At 42.7% G+C, this 26,049-nt stretch overlaps 2 protein-coding genes across 6 annotated transcripts in view; one reads left to right on the top strand and one right to left on the bottom strand.

Moving 5' to 3' along the window:
- GPS1 (G protein pathway suppressor 1) overlaps positions 1–15,749 on the bottom strand; it is a 19,677-nt gene extending 3,928 nt beyond the window's left edge. The window contains exons 1-9 of one of the 4 annotated variants that reach the window (XM_080993847.1): positions 15,619–15,749; positions 12,735–12,938; positions 6,177–6,269; positions 4,500–4,681; positions 3,201–3,365; positions 1,963–2,098; positions 1,107–1,184; positions 441–501; positions 44–129 (exon numbers count right to left, since the gene is read on the bottom strand). In XM_080993847.1, coding sequence (XP_080849973.1) covers positions 44–129; positions 441–501; positions 1,107–1,184; positions 1,963–2,098; positions 3,201–3,365; positions 4,500–4,681; positions 6,177–6,269; positions 12,735–12,938; positions 15,619–15,651 — 1,038 coding nt within the window. In that variant the 5' untranslated portion in view covers positions 15,652–15,749. Of the gene's footprint in view, positions 1–43; positions 130–440; positions 502–1,106; positions 1,185–1,962; positions 2,099–3,200; positions 3,366–4,499; positions 4,682–6,176; positions 6,270–12,734; positions 12,939–15,618 lie in introns of those variants that run through there. The other 3 variants (XM_080993848.1, XM_080993849.1, XM_080993850.1) reach the window with 3 other exon arrangements.
- RFNG (RFNG O-fucosylpeptide 3-beta-N-acetylglucosaminyltransferase) lies at positions 15,732–26,049 on the top strand. 2 transcript variants are annotated; one of them, XM_080993959.1, is made up of 9 exons: positions 15,732–15,868; positions 17,598–18,778; positions 19,762–19,810; positions 20,205–20,307; positions 20,877–21,030; positions 21,936–22,021; positions 22,112–22,277; positions 23,173–23,258; positions 23,454–26,049. In XM_080993959.1, the coding sequence occupies exons 2-9, from the start codon at positions 18,242–18,244 to the stop codon at positions 23,518–23,520; spliced, it is 1,248 nt and encodes a 415-aa protein (XP_080850085.1). In that variant the 5' UTR covers positions 15,732–15,868; positions 17,598–18,241; the 3' UTR covers positions 23,521–26,049. The 2 variants fall into 2 exon arrangements, with proteins under 2 accessions (XP_080850085.1, XP_080850086.1); XM_080993960.1 differs by having other exon boundaries at positions 15,795–15,931.

Genomic DNA, 26,049 nt, shown 5'->3' with positions numbered 1-26,049 from the left:
TCCACAGCTTCCCCAGCTCTCAATATCTCTGCCTAATGCTTACCTCAGGGAAATCACAGTGATCAAATGAGGCCAACAGGAAGCATTTTGCTGCTTGCTTGTATTTCCGGGCAGCGAGTTCCGCCAAGCCTAGAAACCAGACTTAACAATTAGTCTTCTGTCCAAGACACTGCTTGCATGTGTTAGGAGAGACACACTGGTAGGGTCACACAGAAACCTAGAAGAGGAGCTCCACACCTTTCCACAGATCTAAAGCCAGAAGACGGGCAACTAAAACGCAGAAGCTGTACTTGGGAATTTGCCCTGCTCTATCATGGGGTAGAAAAAGCAAGCAAGGAAGTTTGTTATGCCTAAATGCTGTGCTGTTTCTGCACACAGCAAGTCTGATGAGCACTAAGGGCATATGCTGTATCTATGAGGCATGCAATTCACTCACTCACCTGCGGCACACTTCAATTTGGTGAGGATTGCCTGTGTCTGGCTGTCACGTTCTCCTCTTTGCTAGAGAGGGAGGAGGCAGAGAATCAGCAAATAAACAGCAGCTTTATTTTTTGCTTAATTCCTTCTGTTCAACCCGTCTGAGGAAGCACTTCTGCTCTGCAATCTCCTTGGCTCCCCGCATGACCCAAGTCTGAAAAGGCACCCAGAGCTCAACAAGGAACACCAAGAAGGATGAAAAGGAAACAGGGTCTCTGTTCAAGGGGTGCATTAGAACCCCTCAAAACACAGAATTAGTTCATTTGCCACCCCAATCCTCCTGTGGGGCACCGAGGTCCAATATTTGACATAGAAATTATGAAGCCTCGGGGCATAAATCCAGGGACCCACATACCATACTGAGAGCTAACACAGCATAGCAGTTTAGAGTAGAAGTGGGGAGACCTGGCTTAAAAATTCCCATTCAGCCATGAATCCTGCTGGATGGCCTTTCTCAGCCTGTGCTACCTCACAGGGCTGTTGTGAGGGTAAAATGAGGGGAGGGGGCCTCTACTCTGTCTTGTGTGTGGCTGGAAGAATGGCTAGCTATAGCTGTTAAAAAATGAAGTAAAACTAAAAGGCACGGACCTGGGTTGGTGGCAATAGTCATGTTGTAAAAAGCTTACTACCTCTGCAATTTCTGGCGTGGACTCGGCTTTGCTCACATAGCTCAGGACGTGGGACCAGTTCTGGAGGTAAACACTGACCTGGAAGAGGAAGAAAACAGACTGCAGCACTGCAGTAAAAGCTGAGTGTCAGGCTTCGGGGAATCGGATCCCTTCCCCGGTGGCAGTGATTAAGAAGATCACACAAAAGGAGCGTTCTTACCAGAGTTTCTTTAATAATCACAGCGAGAGACAAAGAAATGCATATCCCTCTAAAAATGGCGTTGTTCCCACTTAAGGTTCACCCCCTCCATCTCCATTAATCTTCATCACTGCTACGTTGGGTAATCTGAGCTTGTTGCCTCTGCGCTTTCTTTTCTATCACTCTCAGAGCCCGTCTAGTCCTAGGCAAAGGGGGCGGGGTCAGGAATGCTGTCGAAGGACACTGAATCTGCTAGCTGTCTCTCTCCCAGTGTGCCTTCTTCTAGCTGTTCCTCACCCAGTATTTCCCAGCTTTTCTCCTCTGGACTATGCCCCTCTGCAAACCACTGTTCTAAATCAATACTGTCCTCCTGCCCTTGGGAAGGTTCAGGAGAAGGGGAGGGGGGCTCACACCATTCTTCCTCAGTCCAGCCCCTGACACTGAGTAAGAGGTAAAGCTCTCACTCCCTGGGAATTATGTGTCTCTAATAGGCACATCTGTGAACGAAGAAACTCATTTCTGTTGATGGGTCATCAGACTGTACGTTCCAGGTGGTGGGGGAGAGAAAAGAAGATTTCATTTGATGATGCGCAGCAGGTAGAGCGTATCTTAAATAAAGGCGAAATTCCACAAGTGTGTCCCACTTGAAAAGGACCACTGACATATATTGTACTTTACCTTGATAACATTGAGGCACATGTTGATAACGTGCTTTGCGCTGGTGCAGTAATCGCGGGCTCGCGAATAACATTTGAGGGCATTGCTGAGGTCCCCACAGTCAAGGTAGTGATCGCCTAAGTCATCATGGCCTCTCCTAGAAAGAAGGGATGACGGCAGCTGCAAAATGAATAAGCCAGGATGCAAAACACATACCCCACCCCCAAAAATTACAACTCAAAACAAGGCCAGAGCTGGATAACATGCTCAGGCGAAAGGCTGTGCTTATTCAGAGTTAACAGATGCACAGAATAAAGACATTTCTCTATATTTTTGGCAAGGTGCAGACTATCAAGTATGACAGAGCCAGTCATCATTTGCAAAGACTCTAGCATAGCTATCACAATAATCTTCTCAATAGTTTCCTGCTACAAAGCCCTCTCTCTGCTCTTCCCAAACAGCTGCTTCCAAACATGAATCTGATTCCAGAATATTCACAAGCCCAACACAAAACTAAAGTAATGAGCTTCTGTAGAAATTATAAAAGTAGGAGACACATATGTAAAGGTAAAGGGACCCCTGACCATTAGGTCCCGTCGTGACCAACTCTAGGGTTGTGGCGCTCATCTCGCTTTATTGGCTGAGGGAGCCGGCGTACAGCTTCCGGGTCATGTGGCCAGCATGACTAAGCCGCCTCTGGCGAACCAGAGCAGCACACGGAAACGCCATTTACCTTCCCACCAGAGCAGTACCTATTTATCTACTTGCACTTTGACGTGCTTTCGAACTGCTAGATTGGCAGGAGCAGGGACCAAGCAACCGGAGCTCACCCCATCGCGGGGATTCGAACCGCCGACCTTCTGATCGGCAAGTCCTAGGCTCTGTGGTTTAACCCATAGTGCCACCCGCATCCCTCCCACAACTCCCTTAAATAGCAAAGTATATTTGGGTGGGTGGGACTCTTAGTGGGAAGCAGTTCAGAAAGACATTTTAACACTCACAAGGTGGTTTCTAGAATGGCTGTGCACATGTGAAAACCTTTTCTCTGAATAGGTCACCTGTGCAACTTGAGTCCTGGACAGGTCTATTTTCACGGGATTATCTACCAGTGAACTGTGCGAATGATGCATTTCATCAAAACTGTTTTTCGAAGTGCATGCAAATTCACAAAGCAATTTGATTCCTTTGAATGCAAAATGTTGCTTCGAACTGAGAACTAGTTGTTCCCGAGTAAAGGCATGTTTGTTACAGCTGATCACCTGATGCTTTCCTTGATTGAGTTCCCTTTATAGTTCTTTAAATCCGTGTCTAGCTTTTCCAGCTTAAGAAGAGCTTTTTTGCGAGTAGCTTCAACCCACGCCGTGTCTAGAGGAGGGGGCTCTATTCCTCCATCTGGGACAGCATCAGGTGTGTTTTGTAACTCTCTGGGAAAAAAGCAGCAGACAGATAGTAAGGGGAGGCACACGATTCACTGTTATCCAGGGCAATAAATGAGCTATCAAGAGTGTGATGCTGTAAGAATGGGGGGAGGGGGGAATCATAACCATTAGCAAAGTGTGTCATCCAGCCAGTTTTTAAAGATGTTGATCCAGCAGTTGACAAAAACTCTCTTGATTTAGAAAAATACAAATAACGGTTTGCTTAATGCAACTCTATAAACAGTTTTCTAACTGAAGAAACAGTGGAAGTCCGCACATACCTATAATGCAATAGTTTAAAGTCCAAATACACTGGAAGTTTAGTATAGAAGCAAGGGGGCTTATGGTGTGTAAACTATGATAAAACGAGGCATGTAAGTCACATGGATACAATAAAAGAGACTGTGATAAAAGTAACAAAAACTGGTTAATGGATAGGAGAGTCACTTGGGAATATGGAACGGAGAATGGGAATTCAGCCTACTTTGCTTCATAATTAGTTTCAGTTAAGGACAGTAGCATGCATGTATGTGACTTAAGATTAGTATTATTATTATTACAGTGGTACCTCGGGTTACAAACACCTCGGGTTACAAACACTTCAGTACTACTCCGCTAACCTGGATGTAGTACGTTGGGTTAAGAACTTTACCTCAGGATGAGAACAGAAATCACGCGCTGGCAGCACGGTGGCAGCAGGAGGCCCCATTAGCTAAAGTGGTACCTCAGGTTATGAACGGTTTCAGGTTAAGAACGGACCTCCGGAACAAATTAAGTGCGTAACCAGAGGTACCACTGTATTATTAAAGATCACAATCAAAGAACCAGGAGGACCAGAAGCTAACTACAGTGCCATAATTGCACAAAGTTCAATTTTGGACAGAGCTGCTCCTCTCTTCATGTAGTTTGTTCACAGGACATTACTGGCTACTGGCAACTCAAATTAACAAACACAAGAAGAAAAACACAGAAAACTCTCTTTGGGGGGATGGGGTGCATGCACTACCTTGCAAGTAAGCACAAACACTGAAATTATAGGCAGTTGCAGGACAAGAGAACTGATCTATGCAGGGTCATTTGACCAGTATGGGGATTCTCACAAACCAGAAGTTTATTTTCAGTGTTTCTTCTTCTTAATACCTGGTGGCTTCAGTCAACTTCCGGTGAATTTCTTCATAAACATCAACATTGAATGTTCTTTGGACAAAGGAGAGGGCCATCTTGAGGGATTCTACTCGCAGTTGCGGGCAGTGGTCTGCAATGAACTGCAGCCGCTCGATCCTCATCAAGCCGCTGTAACTTGCTGCATACTGCTCCAGATCCTGTGGGCCACAGCACAACAAGAAAATGATCATTTACAGCAGAAAGCAATGCCCCAGATAGCAAGCTGTCTTCCCCTGCAGTTAGAATTGTAGTATTCTTCCACTGTCATTTGATTATCTCCTGCAGCAAGTAAGAACCATGCAGCAGATTCTGTTCCTTTGTGACAGAGGTGGGGAGCCTGTAGCCCACCAGATGTTGTTAGGGAGTTGGAGTCCAGCAACATCTGGAGGGTCCAAGTCTCCCCACCCCTGCTTTTTGACAATGGTTTAATGGCATTCATCTCATCCTTGCTGTTTTCTCCACTCTGCAGGGCAAGGATCTGTGCATGGCAGGTGCAGAATACAACTCCTACGGGAGCCTTGGAACAGGAGGACCGAAATGTAAAATTGCTTCATAATAGTATACTGGGGGGGGGGGGGGATTTAGAACAGTGAGAAATCAGGAATAGTGGCATCAAGGGGATGCGCTAACTCATTTCAGAAGAGGCAGGAATATGTATAAAATTCATGGTAATCTTGCCAGTTGGTAAAGATGCCGTAATTTCTTAATTTTGTCCAGCTCACATTTGCCCCATGCTCACATCATCCCATGCACATCCTCTACCTGAACTCACGGCAAATGTTTGTGCAGCTCAGGAAGACCATGCAGAAATCGGGTAAGGAAAATATAACAAACAAAATAAATGTCTAGTTGGAAATACAATATAGATGAAACATTTCTCTGTGTGTTGTTTTAATTTGTGTAAGCCGCCTTGAGCCCCAGTCCAGGGAAAAGGCAGAACAGAAATAAATATAATAATAATGAATAATCAAACATTATGGGAGGTATCCAAGCAACACGTCCAATCAGTACAAGGATTTTCAGTTGTGCAATGAGACATTATCCCACTTTCTTTCCCCTGAGCACACCCCGTGCCCTCCTCAAACCTGCTCCGGAAGATTGGAGGACCCCCTGGAAAAGATTTAGGGGGGCGTGGGAAGTGGAGAGGGAGGATGGTCCCACTGTGCAAGTGGAAATCCTTGCGCTGACAGTACTCATTCCTCTGTGCTACTTTGGATAGAACTATCTATCTAGCTATCTATCTAGCTAGCTATCTAGCTATCTATCTAGCTATCTATCTAGCCATCTATCCAAAGCATGTCCTTTGATCACTGGTTATCTAACTTTTTCCTCTGGCGCCACACCATTTCTTTTATTGATAAGAAATACACTGGAGGGGAAAATGAAAAACAACTCCTAGCATTGCTTGCTTTATAAAAACAGAACACAACTGCTTTGTGATATGATCATAGGACATCCAGAAAGTATAACGCAATGCAGCCACATAACGTGAATCATTCCCAAAAATGTAATATTGATTATCCTTGAATCTTCCCACTTTACTTGCCATCCTCTCCTGCCACACCCTTTGAGAACCACCGGCTTAGATGGATAAAATCTAAGTTTTTAGCCGACCTAAGAATTCCTTTCTCATTGTCACCCTCCAACACATACCAGAGTCGGGTTCTCCACCACATAGTTGATATCAGGTGCATTTTGCTGATCTTCTTGTGGGTCTACATCAATCTGCATGGGCTCCACCGCACCCTGTAACAGCAACGTGTATAAGTTAAGCAGAAGCTAGGAAGCTCCTTCCCAGCCCATGGGAAAGAGGTCCTCATACACCAGCAGATATAGCATGGCTAGAAACCCAAACATTGCTCTTTCACATCTTTTGCTTGGAGTTCCATTCCCTTGAACTCTAGGCTTGATCTCTAGACTTGCCAGGAATACTGCTCCCACTCTGCATGACTCATCAGATTTCTCTGATCTCAATGGTTTTTTTCAAAAAGGAAAGTGCAAGGGTTTGATGATTTCCTGAACAGCAGCCATCACAGAAACAAAAAACCCCCGGAAGATAAGCTCAGTGGCACCTTCCCAGTAAGAGCCAGGTATTTATAATTTCCACAAAGACATTATATATGTGTGTGTTCTGAAGAATCAAGGGTAGCTGAAATAGTTTTATGTTTGGGGTAGGAGTAAACACTTTGAGGAAACCAAAAGGGAGCATCCTCTTGCTTCACAGTTCATTCACACAACCCTTTTCACTGATTTATATGGCCCACTCCACTGTCAAAGCTCAAAACAAGCATCAATACACATTCATATAATTCCACTAAATTCAAATATGCAGCTGAAAACAATATTAAAATCTCTAACCACTACCTGCATCTTGGGCAGAATGCTGCCTCTCAAAAGTAAGCCAAAGAAAAAAAAGGATCCTTTGGTTTGTTGAGTGGGGTTATTTCATAATTCTGCAGAACCACCAATTGTGGCTCATGGGTTATCTATTGAACTCATCACTCAGCAGCTGAAACAAAGAATCCAATAAATATAGATTTACAGATCCTAGCAAGCTAATTTATTATCTGGTATGACAGTGCTAAAGCAAAACCATGCATTTCAAAGTCATGGCGTGGGCTACAAATGCAATAAGAAATAAGGAATTTGAAAGTTGATCAAGTGAATGAAGATGCTCCCTGCCAGGGTGCCATTTGTTCTGGGGTTAGCCTTGATCCTAATTAGAACAGGTCACATCTCTGTGAACCTTCTAGAACAGCGGTGCTCAAGATCTTTTCCCCACAGATCACTTGAAAATTGCTGAGGGTCTTGAGTTGTCTGCCTGTTGTAGTAACTGTAATGTGCTGTGCTAGATGCCGTAGGCTTTTTAACTAAATTTTAACAGGCACACTGTGAACCACCTGAATGAAGATTGTGGACCACAGTTTGAGAACCCCCTCCTCTACAACATACCTAGGCCTTACGAATAGAAGTCTATCTAAATCAGGCAAAAGGTCCACCTGTCTCAGCTCGCAGTTTCCTACAGTGGCCTCCTCACCTGTCCCCTCAAGCCTTCCGCCCCCATGCTCTCAAAACCAGCTGCAGAGGGTTGGGTGACCCTCCAGAGCAGATTGTGGGTGGGTGGGGGGAGATGGAAGAGGTCCCACTGCACCAGGAGAACCACGCATGCAGAGCATTGGATGCAACCGCTACATATGCATGTGAATGAAATAATGCTGCTAGATTTTCAGTTTCAACCTAAGTTTTAAGCTTATAGTTTCAGAGGAAACTAAAAATGCAAGAAGCTGCTGGGTGAAGTTTTCAGGTACTAGAGGTCATCAGGTTGGGGCTTTCAGATTTTGAGTAACATGCCTGACCCTTCCTTCAGTTGAGGAGGTGGGGACAAACTCAGTTCCCCGCCTGAGTTAAAAGATGTCAGACAACCTAATTGGCTCATTCGCCTGACACCTCAACAACGTCAGCTCACCTGTTTTCCCCTGTGCATTTTCAAATCAAATTGCGTGGGCATAGGCACAGCAATGTGCAAGCCCCAACAACTGTTTAATCCTCAGGGCTTGCAAAACCCTGTGTACAGCACTCTGGAAACCCCGATGCAGTGCTGTGCACAGGACTCTGTAGGCATCACCAATCCTGAAAACTTCCTTCTGGCTCAACTGCAGCTTTACCTGCCACACACCTGACATCATATAATATGGCAGGTGGGTGTGGCTTAGCCAAAACTGCCTCATGGACCAAATGGAAAGGCTTGATGGGCTTGAAAGGGACAGATGTTAAAACAGTGTGGGATGCTGGGAAGGCGGTTGTTAGGGGATATTTCATACAACAAAACTCAATAGCATATAAGAATAAAGAAAAAAAGAAAAGGGAGCTTTTAGAAGAAATTAAAAGGAAGGAAAAATTGGCCTATGCAAGCAAAAATAAAGAGAGATTAAATCAAGAAATTAAATTACTGAGAGTAGAATATAATAAAATTATAGAACAGGAGGTAGAACAACAAATCAAATTTTGGAAATATAAAAATTTTGAATGGGCAAATAAGCCAGGCAAGATCCTTTGCCTGGCAACTAAAGAAACAAAGAAATGAAAAATTAATAAATAAAATAAAAGTAGAAGAGAGGACAATAAGGGATATGACAGAAATTTAATTTTTTTTTGAAAAATATTACAAAAAAGTATATCAAAAAGTTGAAGTGCCAATAGAAGAAATAGAGGAATATATAAAGAAAAATAAATTAATAGAGATAGCAGAAGAAGACCATAAACTATTAAATGAACCAATATCAACCGTAGAAATTAAGGAATCAATTCAAAAATTAAAAATAGGGAAATCCCCAGGTCCAGATGGCATACCAGCAGAATACTACAAAGAAATGTTAAATGAATTAATCGACCCACTAAAAGAAGTAATAGAGGAAGCAGTAGAGAAGGGGAATATTCCAGACTCTTGGACTCAAGGGTATATAACGCTCCTGCCAAAACAAGGTGCGGATTTGGAATCTGTCTCAAATTATAGACCCATTTCATTGTTAAATTCCGATTATAAAATTTATGCAGGATTATTGGCTAACAGGTTGAAAAAAATTATAGGAAAAATAGTACATAAAAATCAGGCTGGATTTGTGGAAGGTAGACAAATAAAGGATAATATCAGAAATATAATAGACATAATGGAATATCTACAAGTAAGAAGAGACAAACAAGCAGCCCTGATTTCAATCGATGCGGAGAAGGCTTTCGACAAAATCTCATGGGAATTTATGAAAAAACTATTAAAAGAATTGTGTCTAGGTGAAAAATTCCAAAAAGGTATAAATGCAATAAATAACCAACAGAAAGCAAAATTTATTATTAATGGAGAGTTTGGAGAAGAAATCAACATCTTTAAAGGTACAAGACAAGGATGCCCCCTATCCCCAATGTTATTTATAATAGTATTAGAGGTTCTATTAAAGAAAATAAGGCAGGACAACCAAATAAGAGGAATAGCAGTTGGTGAAAAAAGATACAAGTTAAGAGCCTTTGCAGATGATGTTATGATCACAACAGAAAATCCCCTACAATGTACACCTAGAATATTGGAATGCATAAACGAATATGGCAGATTAGCAGGATTCAAATTAAACTATGGGAAAACCAAAATACTAGTGAAAAATATGGAAGAAAAAGATAAAGTGAAATTACAAGAAATTACAGGATTGGAAATTAAAAAGAAAATAAGGTATCTTGGAATAAATTTAACAACAAACACTATAGATTTAAGTAATGAGAACTATGGGAAAACATGGAATGAAATAAAAAATGACTTGCAAGTATGGGGGAAATTAAATCTTTCCTTACTAGGGAAAATATCGGTAATAAAGATGAACATATTACCAAGGATGATGTTTTTATTTCAAAGTATCCCAATACTAGGAGGAGATAAATGTTTTAATAACTGGAAAAGAGATTTGGCTAAATTTGTATGGTCAGGGAAAAAGCCAAGAATAAAACACAAAATAATGATAGATAAGAAGGAGAGAGGAGGATTTGGTCTCCCAGATATGGAGTTATATCACGATGCGGTGGGTCTGACCTGGCTAAAGGAATGGATCAAATTAGATGACTCGGATGTATTGGATTTAGAGGGAGTAGAGACGAGATTTGGATGGATGGCAGTGAGAGTACATAAAGGCTTCCTAGGGCATATAATCAGAAAATCTATATATAAAATATGGGAGAAATATAAAAGACTTCTAGAACCGAAAACTCCCTGGTGGGCATCGCCAGCAGAAATTGTCGCACTGAAAAAATTAAATATGAAAGAAAATTGGGCTACCTATAAAACTGTATTAAAGGAAGAAAACGGAGAATTGGAATTAAAGGATTACACAGAAATTAAAGCTCATATTAGTGATTGGTTCCAATATATTCAAATTAAGTATAGATTAGCGAAAGACAAAAAGTTAGGATTTGAAAAAGAAATATCAAAATTCGATAAATACTTAATACAAGAAAAATCAAAAAATATATCTAAATTGTATAATCTGATTTTAGAGTGGGAAACAAAGGATGAATTGGTTACAGCATCAATGATTAAATGGGCGCAAGATATTGGGAAAAATATTATGTTTGAACAATGGGGAAAATTGTGGAAAGAAGATATGAAATTCACTATGTGTTATATACTGAAAGAAAATTACCTTAAAATGCAACATAGATGGTACAGTGGTGCCCCGCAAGACGAATGCCTCGCAAAACGGAAAACCCGCTAGACGAAAGGGTTTTCCGTTTTTGAGTTGCTTCGCAGGACGAATTTCCCTATGGGATTGCTTCGCAAGACAAAAATGTCTTGCGAGTCTTGAGATTTTTTTTCCGCTCCCCCCCCTTTTTCTAAGCCGCTAAGCCTTTAATAGCCTTTTAGCAGCTAAGCCGCTAAGCCGCTAAGCCTTTAATAGCCGCTAAACCGCTAATAGCGCTAATCCGCTAATAGGGTTGCTTCGCAAGATGAAAAAACCGCTAGACGAAGACACTTGCGGAACGGATTAATTTCGTCTTGCGAGGCACCACTGTATTTAACACCAGAAAGAATAGCAAAAATGTATAAAAATTGTAGCGATGTCTGCTGGCGATGCAACATGGGAAAAGGTACTATGATACATATATGGTGGAATTGTTTAAACATCAAACAATTTTGGGAAATAATATATAATGAAATGAAAAAAATGTTTAGATACTCATTTAGGAAAACACCAGAAGGTTTTCTATTGGGAATAGTACCAGGAAGCCTAAAGGAAGAAGATAAGACCTTATATTTATACGCAACAGTAGCAGCAAGGCTATTGATTGCGAAAAACTGGAAAAGTGGTATAATACCGACAAAAACAGAGTGGCTTGCCAAATTATTGGAGTATTACAATATATCCAAAACAATGGAAGAAATTGGAAGGATTTCAAAAGAAAAGATAGATAGGGACTGGAAGGTGTTTAAAAGATACTCGCAAAATCATATCGAAAAATCAGAACTCCTATTAGAATAAACAAGTTCCGTTTCAAATACTGAAATATCAAATAAGATGGATAACAATGTGTAATAGAAAAAGAAGTATGAAATTAGGCTAAAGGTGTGTGAAAGAAAGTAATAGAAGTGGAAAGAAATTGTAATTGAGTAGATTGGAAGTCAAACGCAAAGGTGGGGTGAGGGGTGGTGGATGGTGATGGGGAAAGGAATTATTTGTGGGATTGAGTGTAAGTATGTTTGAACACTTTTAAGGATTGTATGAAATGTATGTTTGTATGCTTGTATATGTGTATTAATGATGAACTATTTTAACAATAAAAAGTTATTAAAAAAAATTTTAAAAAAAGGAAAGGCTTGATGGGCCTAACTAGACCTGCAGGCCAGAGGTTCCCCACTGCTGCTTTAACTGAAGATGCCAGAGAATTACCTCTGGACTTTCTGCAGAGAAAGCATTTGCTCTATTAAGTGATGGGCTTTCCAGATGCAGAGGTTAGGGAGATGGAGATGTTAACATGGAATTTTAGATCCTGTAGCAATAGTGCACAGGACTGACACTGGAACCCATACTCATACGAAGAACCACCTGATCCATGCTTTGTTGTTATTTAGGTCTTCATTAGAGACCAGGCCCTAGGTGACCCCACCTTCTGAGGCGAGTTGGGTGGCTTCTGCAACACTAACAGGGTTTTCTCAGTGGTTGCATCTCATCTACGCCATCTCTCTCCTATAATCTACTCAACACCGATTTTGCTGGCCTTTAAATGCCAAATGAAAGCTCCTGGTTTCTTGCGATGAACAACATCGCCATCACATTCAATTTATTAATTGCCTTCTAAACAACCGTCTCAAGGCAATTTGCGTATAAGACATGCTGCTGTTTTTTTTTCTGTGGGTGGTTTTGATGTATTACATTTTTATTGTTTTAAATATGTTGCGAGCTGTCTTGTGAATTACAACAGATATTATTTATTTAGGATACATTAACTTCTGTGACAGATTATAGCCTGTCCCCATCATCCCTCTTCTAGATACGCCATCCTTCTAGCTGTTATAAGTTTGTGCTCAACCACACAATGCAAAGTCACTTGTCATTTGAAAGAGATGTACCCACTTCAGAAAAAAAAAGAACCGTTTTAAACAAGTATGGCTTAGTGCTGGCAAAAGTCAAGTCATTCTCACTCAGTCATCCTCGAGTGCTTTCTCCTTTGAGATACCTCATAGAGCAGGGTGCAGGCTGATAAGCAGGCACTTAGGCTGAAGTCTCCAGATGTACCTGGGAGGAAGAGTTCTGACCTACTGCTGCGGGGGGTGTTGTATAGATCTGTCACTGACGAGGAAGCTGAGCTCGGAACTGAACTATCCCTCATCCTGTCCTGACTCTCTGTACCCCCTCGCCCTGACACAGAGCTCGCCGGCTGCTAAAGGAAAGAAAGGTAATTAATGCCTCTGCAGTCATAGACATTACTCCTCTTGCTCATGTTAGGCTAGAATAATATGCTCCAGTTTTCATTGTAGGCGCTTTGTTAATTTCACTGTTGTATTACTGTACTGCATGCCCCTTGGTCCAGCCTCCCATACACAGCAAGGAGTAGGGAACCTTTTTAAGTCTGAGGGCTGTATTTCCTTCTGTGCAACCTTCTCAGGGCCACGTGGCAGTGGTGGGTGGGGCCAGAGACAAAAGCAAGCGGAGCAATGAACGTTAATTTTATATTTGTGTCTACACACACACCCAATTCTATCCTCCATGTGGACAAGCAAGAGGCATCAGATTTCAAGGACACTTTCTAGACAGGCAAAATTTGGGGTGTGAAGCAGCGCCAGGGAGGGGTGTGGCTTGGGAAGTGTTCCAAGGGTCAAATGAAAAGGTTGAAGGGCTGCATCTGGCCCCCAGGCCTGAAGTTCCCCACTCCTGCTATGTAGTTAGCATTCCACTGTCACAGTAAGTGAGCTCTAGAAAGACAGGACTGGATATAAAAACTCTGTATTTTGTTGTCAACTAAAGAGCAGCAAATTGCATGACATCATTGGCTTGCATTCAATGCCTTCATAAAATGACACATTAGGTGAAGCAGATTAATTCCTGTAATTTGTCTTCTAGGAAGCATCCACAGTTAGTATCTCCCAATCCTCTATCATCTCACAAAACAGAAAGTATGGGAAACAGAACTTGTTGAGCAGATATGAGTGCTGTTTTGAACCCATTTCCACTGCAAGAAAATTCTCATGACTATCTAAAGGTGTTGAAGAGAAAAATGGGGAATATCTCTGAGAAAGGGTGTAGAACATGGCAAAGAATATGTTTATGGACTATTACAAACTTGAAAGACAGGAACTAAAATATTTTAAGATGAACATGCACTGTGATCTAGCTTTGATCTTCACATGCAGCAAGATTTAAGTCACAATCTGCAAAATTCAACCTGAAAATGCCAGCATCAGGTGAGGGGGGAGAGCACAAAAATGTATGCTAGAGGAGAGACACAAATATTTCTTCTATAAAGTTATAATAAAATCTGTTGTCAAAACACCTGAAGGGATCAGGTTTGCCATGTAGAGTCGCAACACTGTTCTTTAGTTAGACCATAGCTGAAGAGAGAAATATTGCTGAAACAGCAGAGGCAAGTTGTGACGCGAGTTGCTGCTAGGAGACAAGTCCTTGAGAGTCATTTATTTATTTATCCACTGTTTTACAGCTGCTGCAGCCAGATCTCTCAGTATGAAAGACTCCACTGTATTTCAAGCACCATGTTTTTTGTTGTTTTTGATCCTACCACTTTTTGGAAGCAGATAAACAATTAAGAGAATCAACCATAAAATAGTCAATTTACTAAAATGCACCACACATAAAAGCCAAATCCTCTTGACCTTTGGTGCTGACCTTTAAAGCTGTAAACTGCCTCAGCCCACTTATGCCTGGAGGAGCATCTCCACCCCCATCGTTCAGCTTGGACACTGGGGTCGTCCTCTGAGAGTCTACTGCTGGTTCCCTCACTACAAAAAGCGAAGTTACAGGGAACCAGGCAGAGGGCCTTCTTGGTAGTGATGCCCTCCCTGTGGAACGCTCTCCAGATGTCAAGGAGATAAAGAACTACACAACTTTTAGAAGACATCTGAAGGCAGCCCTGTATCAGGAAGTTTTAAATGTTTAATTTTTTACTATGTTTTTATATATGCTGTAAGCCGTCTAGAGTGGCTGGGGAAAACCAGCCAAATGGGCAGGGTATAAATAATAAAATAATAATGATTATTATTATTATCATTCCAAGTTTCCATTGGTAGAACTAATTTTCTCATAATATGAGGAGTGCAGGATCCGTAACATCCCTGGAGCTGCATTTTGCAATGCAGAGATTAAACAGCTCTCTACTATTCAAGTAATTACATTATAACCGCATTGAGCCATTGCTATCGTAGATCAGGATGTGGGCCGGCACATGGGATAAGATCGTTCAATCCCATCTATTTCCTCTGCAGCACACGATTTCGGGGGGATGGGGTCTTAAACTTAAGGGTCTACACTGAAAGGTATTCAGAAGCATACGAACTCCGTCCACCCACGCCTTTCCAACAAGCTGCAAATTTCATGACACAGTGTGGTTTCCACAGTGCACACTAACATACATTAAAACAGAAACAATCTGCCTTCACTTGTCAGATATTAAACTGCATGTTGCAGCACAGGCCCTCGGAGGTCCCTGTCGCGATTTCTACAAAACCAGAACCGGGTTCCGTGCAAGGGCGGCGGCAGAACCAAAGGCATGAGACGGCGGGGCAGGCCGTAACCGCGGCCAACGGCCTTTCCCCTCGCCCGGGTCAGGGGCCTTGAGCCCACATTCGGGCCCCTCCGACCCTCTGGCGTATCCCGCCCCCCCTTGGCCCCCTTCCTCAAGGGCTCCGCCTGGGACGGCAACCCAGAATGACACACGCGCTGCTGATCCCCCGCAGGGGCGCGATCCTTCTCGGCGACCTAGCGGGATCCTGCCCGCCCGAAACCACAGCCCTGCTCGCTAGACGGAAAGACAACAGCAGCGCCTTGGGGGGGGGGGAGAACTCGAGCCCGCCGCCGCCGCCGCCGCCCCCCCGAAACTTCATCGGTACCTGCAAATTGAAGACTTGGACGGGTAGCGGCATATTGACCCTCGCACCATGGACTTCCGGGTCGCGCCCTCTTCTTCTTCTTCCACTTCCGGGTCGCGCTCCACTTCCGGGTCGAGTCCGTTCCACGGGTGAAGCCCTTAAAGGGGCCGCGGAGCCTTCGCTGCTCGCTGCCGACGCGCAGCCCCCCGTCCCCGCCGCGCCCCTCGCGATCTGCTCGGCGGATGGCGCCGGATCCTCAGCTGAGCGACGGGTGAGTTAAGACGCGCAGCGAGACGGCTCCCGCGTCCCTCCGCCTTGGAGACGCTGCGCGTAGGTAGGAGGCGAGAGGAGGAGGAGGAGGAGGAGGGTCGGGATGGCCGCGGCGGCGGGAGAAGGGTGGGGGTGGGATGTCAAGGTGTGTGTGTCCTTGTTGCCATGGTGACCAACCGGGGTGCGGAAGAGCAGTTGTTTCTATGGCAACCGGTTTGAGAGGCCTAAAGTGCTGCGAAGGGCACTTATTGGGCCTCTGGGACATTATCCCTCTTTAATTCCCGTCTTCCCCGGGCGCAGTCAGCTCTTTTGGCTGAAAAGCTATACCAGTTAAAGAAGCGAGGCCTGTACTAATCCTTTGGGAATGGCTAGTTCATTCCTGTTTTAAGTGTGCCCGTCGCCAGGCAGAGCCTTTAAACCAGAGGCTTCAACCCTAAAACTCAGTGGTTCCCAAACTCTGTCCCCACCCCACCCCCGCCTGTAGCAGAAATTATAATGCACGGTGGTCCATGGTGTATGATTTTTAATTGTATTTCATTTCTTCTTTTTATTTCTTACGTTGCATGCATATTTTTTTTTAACCACTTGAATTCTAATCATTCTGCAAATCAGTGTGCATATTTAATGCAGGCATGCTGTGGGCCAAGTGAATGAAGCTCATGGAGCACTAGTCCCTTGTTTGGGAACCCCTGCTATAAATGCTTACTTGGGAGAAAGTCATGTAGCATCACAGTGAGAAGAACCTCCTGAGGAAACATGCATAGGATTGTACTGTGAATCATCCTAAGATGTTTTTCTGCTTGTCAGGAGAAAACTTCAATACCCCCCAAGAGCACTTTGTCAGGCTTCGCATTTCATTCTTTGGAACTGCAATATATTAACTGACTACACATACGCACCTCTTCGCAGAAGCTCAAAACAACTTATGTCAGGCAGGTTTCCACCAGGCATCCACACAGGACTGATCTTTGAAACAGATATGTCTGATTCTTTTCAATGTTAGGTTTGTTCAAGCTCACAGAAATCAATGAGTTTAGGACGGTGCACCTAATATTGTGTAGGTTTGGGCTATAACCTTATTTCAAAGACATGTGATGTTTGGAAATGAGGCCGTTTGTGTGTATGTTTCCTTCCAAATCTTTTCCTGAAAGAATACCATCTGACTCAGTTTGATTCATACTTACAGTGCAATATGAACCCATGTCTGCTCAGAAGTAAATGGGGCTTACTCCCAGGTAAATGGGATTAGGATTGTAGTTTTAGGCATATTTAGAGCTGTACCACTGAAATCAAGTCCTACTGATTTCAGTGCATCTATTCCAAAAGTACTATATCTGTATCCTATGTTTTTTCATCTCATTTCCCAGCAAGGGAGGTGATAATTATATGAAAAAATAAATTAAGAAGCTTTTATTCACGACCATTTCCCTTCTGTCAGTGTATTAAATACACTACAAATTATACTGAATAATTGATTTCTGGAACATGCACAGCTGCAATATTTAAATAGATTTAAATTGACAGGCCATGTGACAAATACTTGCAGTGCAATAGCAAGTTTAAATAACCATGCTTTAGTTGCACTTCTGTCTCTTGCAACTTGGTTCACAGAGGTTGTTAAGAATGTATGTGTAGTTTTTTAAAGAATTCCTGGTTCTCATGTTCACATACAGAAAACTCTAAAATGTGTTTGTTTTTACGATTTTATAACAATGTCCTTTTTTTAGCAGAAAAACTTCATCTTATTGAAAGTGTGCCTATCACCTGAAGAAGGGTGCAAATGGGACACTGATAATGCACGTTAATAAGAAGTGGCTGTACCTTAGTGATAGAGCACATGCCTGGCATGAAGAAACTCTGAGATTCCGTCTCCAACCAAAGGACCAGATAGCAAGTGACAGGAAAGACCTCTACCTAAGACTCTGGAGAGCTGCTGCCATTAAAAATAATACTTTATCAGATAGTCCATCTGACTTTAAAGCAACTCCATGTGTTCATAAAGAGTAAAGCTGTGTGTGCACAGACTTGTCTTGATTTTTACTTCATGTTGTCTTTAAACATTCAGCCTCAATACTTGTCAGTATACAATTTTAAAGTTGATTAAATGAACTTACATATACAAATAGTACAGTGGCTTAGAGGCTTCCCTCTCCCTGTGGAACAGGTGCCAACTCTGTGTTTTACTGTTAGGATGACAAGTCCAGAGGTTAGAAACTGAAATATAAGTAGGTGTCTATGGTATTTGAGTGCCATAAAAATTATACTCTGTTGCTGGGAAATTCCTAGGCCTTGACAAATGTATCAGTTTCTGTTTTTCTCACCTTAAAATAATGTCACAACTTTACAATATGACAAAGGCCCTTGGGGCTGAAGAATGAGCTTTTCCTGCATTAAGCTCAGTAAGATCTGCTTCCTGCTCTCAGTTATCTTTTGTGCAGTTCTCCTCTTGCTAATCCCCAAATTCCAAGCCATTTGGAAACCTAGAAGTTATCCGCAGCCACAGCCACCACTTCCTTTTAATGGTTCCAGCAACAGTGACATCACTTTGCAGCTGGTGGAGTCCAGTTCAATTGATCATTTGGATGATGAGGCGAACAATATAGTGTCCTTGGTGAAAGAAGAACTGTTAGAAGAATGGAGTCACTATATCATAACCACTGGGAGATCTGGTCTGAAGGCTAACAGAAAGATGAATGAGAGCCCAATTAATCGATTGGACAATTTGATGAATGAGAGCCCAATTAATCAATTGGACAATTTGATGAAAGACCATGAGGAACCTGCTTTAGCCTCTGCTAAGGAAAAGCTGGAGTTGAAGGATATCTTTATTGCTGTGAAAACAACAAGGAAGTACCATAGAACAAGGCTGAACTTGCTGTTCCAAACATGGATTTCTCAGGCTAAGGGGCAGGTAAGAACACTTTCCTCACCAAACTAAAATACTAACTTGTTTAACACTGAAATCTCATACTCTCTCATCAGGTATAATTCATAGAACTTATTCAGAGACAGCATGAGGAGGGTCATGGGGCCATGCAACCGAATCTTACCCACATCAGTAACATATCAGGCTACCATGCCATTTGGATATTCAGCATGCATGAGAAGGGACTGTGTGGGTAAACTGACATAAATGTGTGTAGAGATCTTCTATGTGAGGTGGGTGATCTGAATGGAACAGAGCCTTCCTTGCATGGAGGATCTCTTATGTTCACATATAGGTTAAAGGTAAAGGGACCCCTGACCATTAGGTCCAGTCGTGACAGACTCTGGGGTTGCGGTGCTCATCTCGCTTTATTGGCCGAGGGAGCCGGCGTACAGCTTCCGGGTCATGTGGTCAGCATGACTAAGCCGCTTCTGGCGAACCAGAGCAGCGCACGGAAACGCCGTTTACCTTCCCACCGGAAGTATCTACTTGCACTTTGACGTGCTTTCGAACTGCTAGGTGGGCAGGAGCAGGGACCGAGCAACAGGAGCTCACCCCATCGCGGGGATTCAAACTGCTGACCTTCTGATCGGCAAGTCCTAAGCTCTGTGGTTTAACCCACAGCACCACCTGCGTCCCACCCTCACATATAGGTTATATGCAAGATATTCATGGGGAATGTGAAATCCTTGATCCTTGTTTTGGTGGAATTTTTCCTGGGTTGAGCAAAAACCTGCTTGTACAATGTTAGATGACATATTTGGTTCTCTCTCCACCAAATTAGGTAGCCAAATGCTGATTAAACTTCCACATAAGAAAGAGACACTGATCCTTTCCTGATTTTTAGCTTGCTGGAAACCAGTAGAATGTCTTTTTGCTCAATGTTCAGAGTAAAACTTAACATTAGTGTTACTTCAAAATCTTCAGGATATAAAGTCTTTCTTTGTTGTTTTCCATGTTTCCCACAGACATTTATATTCACAGACTGGGATGATCAGGAGCTACTTCTCAGGGCAGGTAAGCTGCTTCCCAAATTTCTGAAAGTTGTAACAGGTTTATATTTATAGGTGACACACGTTAAATAAATTTGCTATCTTCCTAGGAGAGGGACAGTAGCTCAGTGATAGAGCATGTTTTGTGTGCAGTACACCCCAGGTTCCATCCTTTGCATCTCCAGTTTTAAAAAAGGGGATATAAAGTAGCAGGAAATATAAAAGACCCCTACCTGAGTAAACAGTATTTGCTTCCGCACTGCTGCAAGGTCTGAATTCTGCTTCGCTTGTATCAGATGTCTATGTAATCCACACTGAATATTACCCAGAGCATTTCTTCATATGCAAGCCCTACTGTATTTGTTATCTCTCTTACAAATCATGCATCTTCCCCTGTTTTAATCATTTTTCTTTTATAGGGGACCATGTAATCAATACCAACTGCTCAGCTGTTCACACTCGCCAAGCTCTCTGCTGCAAGATGTCCGTGGAATATGATAAATTCCTAGAGTCTGGGCAAAAGTAAGTGAGAGTCACTATTTCCATTAGTGCCTATTTTTTAATTCTCCTTTCTGGCATCAGTGAGTTAGCATGAGCTACCTCCAGCACAACTGATGAGCATAAAAGAAACCAAATTTGTCTGAAAGGATGAGTAGCAAATCAAGATACAGTGGTACCTCGGGTTAAGAACTTAATTCGTTCTGGTGGTCCGTTCTTAACCTGAAACTGTTCTTAACCTGAAGCACCACTTTAGCTAATGGGGCCTCCCAGTGCCGCCGCGCCGCCGCTGCGTGATTTCTGTTCTCATCCTGAAGCAAAGTTCTTAACCCGAGGTACTATTTCTGGGTTAGCGGAGTCTGTAACCTGAAGTGTCTGTAACCCGAGGTACCACTGTACTGACTTCTGATCTAACTTTCTTCAGTTGAGAAGAGCTTCTCTACTTTTGCCTTCTCAGATTGTAGCCTCATTTGCCTTTTCATGGTTGTGGTTGAGGTAGACACTTTCACCAAAGAAACCCTGGTAGAAAGAGCCATCTTGTAATGCCTTGTGACCTCCTCTGTGTCTCTCCATGTCTTGTTTTTTTCCTGCAGGTGGTTTTGTCATGTGGATGATGATAACTATGTGAACCTGCACAATCTCCTGCATCTCCTGTCTGCTTTTTCACACAGCCAAGATATATATGTGGGCAGACCAAGTCTAGACCATCCAATTGAAGCAGCAGACCATGTTCGGAATGACGGATCAGTGAGCATGTTCTATAATTGAGTCTCTGTTATCTCAAACTGAACAAATCAGATTCTTGCACTCGCTATGTATTCCTCACTTAAATATCCTGGAAGTCCTCCCCCTTCTTTGCTATTTACAGCCAGGTTTCCCCATCCCATTGCAGAATGCAACTTGGGAACACTTTCCCAACTCATATGGTGCTCAGGAGGTTTTCTGCAGCTGCTTGCACTCAGAGTTAGACCCTTTCTTAGGTCTCATTATCTTATCCTATACTAAACTGAGATGGCAGTAGAGGGACATGGTGTGTCATCTGTAATTCAGCTGATACTCTCTCGATTTGCTCACATCCCCCTGTAGTCTAAATATGATATCTTTATAAATTACACTCGGAGGGTTGCCAGCTTCAGATGCAAGCGACATAATTTCCACCCCTCTCTTCATATACTTTTCAGTGGTCAGTACAGCTACCTAAGGAAGTATTTGTGAAGTAATAATTATATGGCTTCTGCTGTTTCCTAAGTCATCGCTACTCTGGGATGGAAAATCATCTTACAGAGGTGCCTTAGGAAAGTAGGCACTTTCCTCTGCTTGCAGATTCTGTCCTTCAGATCCATGCTTCATCCTTGTTGTGCAGTCGCATTGTGCTGCTCTTCAGGATAGCTCAGTTGGTAAAGCAAGAGACCTTTAATCTCAGAGTTGTGGGTTCGAGCACCAAACTGGGTAAAATATTCCTGCCTTGCAGCTGGTTGGACTAGATGACCCTTGTGATCCCTTCCAGCTGTACAATTCTACGATTCTATGATCTGTTGAGAGTCTTTGGATATGGAGATCAAACAACGTAAACATTCCTGATGCATGGATAGGATCTGACTTACCCAGGTGACCATAAAGCTGACAGAAATATTCTTTGTTTATCTTGGTAGACCACTGCAAAGTTCTGGTTTGCCACAGGTGGTGCAGGGTTCTGCATCAGCAGAGGTCTTGCCCTCAAGATGAGCCCCTGGGCTAGGTATGTACCACTTGGACAATTTGCTCTTTTTTTCTGCTGCCGTACTAGAATCTAGAAGATTTCATTCTCTGATTTATTGTCTTTTGACAGCCTAGGAAGCTTCATCAGCACTGCAGAGAGAATTCGACTCCCCGATGACTGCACCATTGGTTACATTATTGAGGGGCTGTTGGAGGTGAAACTCTTGCGCAGCCCCTTGTTCCACTCACATCTGGAAAACTTGCAGCAGCTGCGTGGCGAAGCTGTGCTGAAACAGGTATGGATAAATCTTCCTTAATGCATGCAGATATCTCTTCCGCTTGCCTGTCCATCAAAATAGATACATGTATGTGGATTTGTGGCTGAAGCTATTCTAAGAGTTTGGTGTGTGTAACAATTTATAAAAGTACTGTAATACATATGCCTTTTCCAAAGGCTTGCCACAACCATGGAAAAACCAAGAAGGGGGAAATTATGGAAAACAAATATATCTCTACACATATTTAAACAATGTACACTAATATGGCTATTATTATTATTATTATTATTATTATTATTATTATTATTGGTGAGGAAAGCCTTGAGGGCCTGAAAGTGGTGCAATGAATAAAAGCAGGGAGCGCCACTGAACTTCAGAGCAGGCTTCGAAGAGGCATTTAAAAGTGGTAGCTACACCGCTGCTAACAGAATGGAGAAATGGAATGAATGAACAAGCAGGATGTAAAGATATCTAGAGCCAGGAGAGGGGTTGTGAAAGTATAATAGAATTAGTGGCTTGAGAAGCCCTAAATTCAGGTCTTGGGTGGTTTGATGGTTTTGCTACATAATCTTTCTGAACTGTGACAAGTCCTAGCAGGTGAAAGTAAGAGGCAGAAACACTAATGACCTGCTTCATCCTGGTCTTCTTCATTCTGGGGGAATGTCCTTTTGACACATCTAGTCTGGGCCTAAGCTATGTTTGCATTATCCTGAGTGGCAGATAGGGATCACTCACCAGCAACTTATTTGTTCACCATTTATTTTTACATGATTTCTGCTATTTGTCTTGGAAATATCACAAGGCTACTATCCCTCCCTTGCCACTTCTGCATTTGCCACCTCCTTATTCTTGTATTGTTTGCCATGCTCAGGCAAGTGCTGTTTCTAAGCACGTGTTTTCCCCCCACTGTCAGGTTACCTTGAGTTATGGTGGTCCTGAGAACAGGCGCAATGTTGTAAGCGTGGGTGAAGTGTTCAACATACAGCAAGATCCAACTCGGTGCGTATGTAACCATTTTTCAAATGAAATCAATTTGACTAACAAATCCAAGCACAAGAATAAGAAATAGCATTTCTTTGCCAGCAAAATATACTGACAAGTTATGGCCAATGTCCCTGCACTGGTGGCTCTGTATACTTCAGGCCAGATTGTGTTAACTCCTCTGACAGTTTCTAATTTTCTTTCTATTTGCAGATTCAAATCTGTCCACTGTCTCCTCTACCCTGACACTGGATGGTGCCCCAGTCTAACAGTGAACTGATATCTGTCCTAACATTCAGCAAGGACTTTTGCTGGTCCTTTTTTTTTAATGTGCAGCCAAAGCTGTCTTTGGGGAGAAAACGGAAGACAAGGTCAAAGCAAGTGTCAAGATGCCCTGACCACTATTGTAAATGGTCTTTGGACATATCTTTAGTCTTGAAGCACATCATAAGCTATATCTGCAATGCTCTTCTCACTCCTTTTCCGATCACATATATGTCATGTTAGCCAAACCTGTTTCCTATTGCATTGCATTTGTACAACCTCAGGAATGTTACAGGCTGGCACTGTAGCAATATAGTTGAGGGCTAATCTTCTTTCTACTAGAATGCTTGGAGTAAAGCACAAAGCTTTGTTTTAAGACTTCGCATAGGAAAACAAGAGGGTTTTTTAAATGGAAAAATAGTGTAATCAAGAAGTTGTAGTCTGTTGTTTATTCTGCCTCAGCATCTGTATCCTTGTGGAACCACACTAGAAATGCTAGTGACTGCTTGCCTACTAATGATTATAAAGTAGACCAGTATTTACAGAGTGCATATTCTCAGAAATACCCTGAGAGGTGATGCAATAGCCATTTTCAAATATCTGAAGGGCTGTCACATGGAATAAGCTTCCCCCCTTTTTTTTTCTACTCCAGAGTGTAGTACCTGAACCAATGGGTTCAAATTCCAGAAAGGAGATTCCAGTTAAACATTGGGAAGAACTTTTCTGATAGGGGGAACTGTTATGACAGTGCAACAGACAACCTCAGAAAGTGGTGGACTATCCTTAATTGGAGGTTTTAAAGAGGTTGGGTGGCCTTTGTCAGGGATTTTTTTAGCTGTGATTCCTGCATTGTAGGGGGTTGAATTAGATGCCCATCGGGTCCCCTCCAACACTATAATTCTTTGATTCTATCCTGCTCCTGTGTTCCATGCTATAGCAGAGCCACTTGCCTTTATGGCCATTTGAAAGCTATCTTATACATGTACTGTATTTCACGTTTGCCTGGCTGAAAAACATATACATACACAAGTCCCCCACTGTTACCTCCAAGTCCCACACCTATTTGTCTTGAGCATTCTGTGCCCTCACCACTAACTAATATAATTGAAACCCCCATTTATCTTGGCTGGACCACTATACGTTTATTGCTTTTTGTATTGTAGCTTGTCTCCTCTTCTTGATGCATTCCACAATCAATATGCTGGATATATGAGGAAAGAACATTTGTTAACTCATTATGTATGTGATACTATTTAAGGACTTTTTCGATGATGGACTGGATTAGCTCTATAAAGGACGTTTTATAATCCTGGAACTGTAAATGTTTAATATTCTCTGCAGTCTTCAGCTAGCATAGAATAAACTACAAACTTATACAGCGGTACCTCAGGTTACATACGCTTCAGGTTACAGACTCCGCTAACCCAGAAATAATGCTTCAGGTTAAGAACTTTGCTTCAGGATGAGAACAGAAATCGTGCTCCGGCGGCACAGCGGCAGCTGGAGGCCCCATTAGCTAAAGTGGTGCTTCAGGTTAAGAACAGTTTCAGGTTAAGTACGGACCTCCTGAATGAATTAAGTACTTAACCTGAGGTACCACTGTACCATACTGGCATGGTATAACCCTGCTTGTAAATACTGTCGCAGCATTCGCCAAAAAGTTAAAAGGGGGTTGCATTTTGGAAAAAGGTGAAGGAACCCTGTGTGTGCAGCCCTGAGATGAAATAAGTAATAACTGAAATGTTGACAAACTATCAGTTTATCAGGCCTCTCAAAGAATCTATCCCACCTTTGCAACCATAAGAAAATGAAGGTACCACACATCCATTTAAGGAACTCATACAACTTTAATAGTCATGAAGACAGTTTGTTAAGGGCCTCTTAACGACTCTCAGCATCCTTAACAAACAACAGCAACAATTTATTTCTTATACCCTGCCCATCTGACTGGGTTGACTCTGCCATTCTGGAATGGGCTTATAATTGCCTCAGATCTGCCTTTCCTCATTGTTCATACTGCTTGTATCACAATAGAAATAAATATGCAACTCTCTCAAAAAAATTGGCAATGGGGCGATACTCAACTAAATTGTGTTTGGCATGGACCACCCACAGTACGATTAATAGGACTGTGCACTGGATTTGTCCTGAGACCTGAATCTCTAGCGCAAACTGAACTATTCAAAGGAATCTGGGCCTCATTTGAGTTCGATTGAGACAGCCCCAGATCTCTGTAGGTTGGATTAAGTGGCCCAGTGTCATCCAGGACTGTTGGGATGGGGCATCAGGCAGGAAGGAGAGGCAGTCTTGAGGAAGAAGGAGAAACCGCAAAAAGGAGGAACCTACTGGGTGGCTCAATCTTCATGGTGGAACAAGGTGCTCTCCTGCCAGGGCTGTCCTCCTTCCTGCTTCCTGAAGCAGATCCTGTGTGGAGCTGGTCACTGCTCTTTTGCAAACAGCTTCCCTGCAAACAAGCTTCCTTTCTGTGCAGGGAAGCTGCTTAAGCAGCACCGCCAACTTCAAAGCCGCCTGCTCAGGGTTTTTT

The sequence above is a fragment of the Podarcis pityusensis genome (assembly GCF_964106645.2).
Source record: "Podarcis pityusensis genome assembly, chromosome: 2".
In the NCBI taxonomy this organism is placed as follows: Eukaryota; Metazoa; Chordata; class Lepidosauria; order Squamata; family Lacertidae; genus Podarcis; species Podarcis pityusensis.
This window is presented reverse-complemented; position numbering and strand designations above follow the sequence as displayed.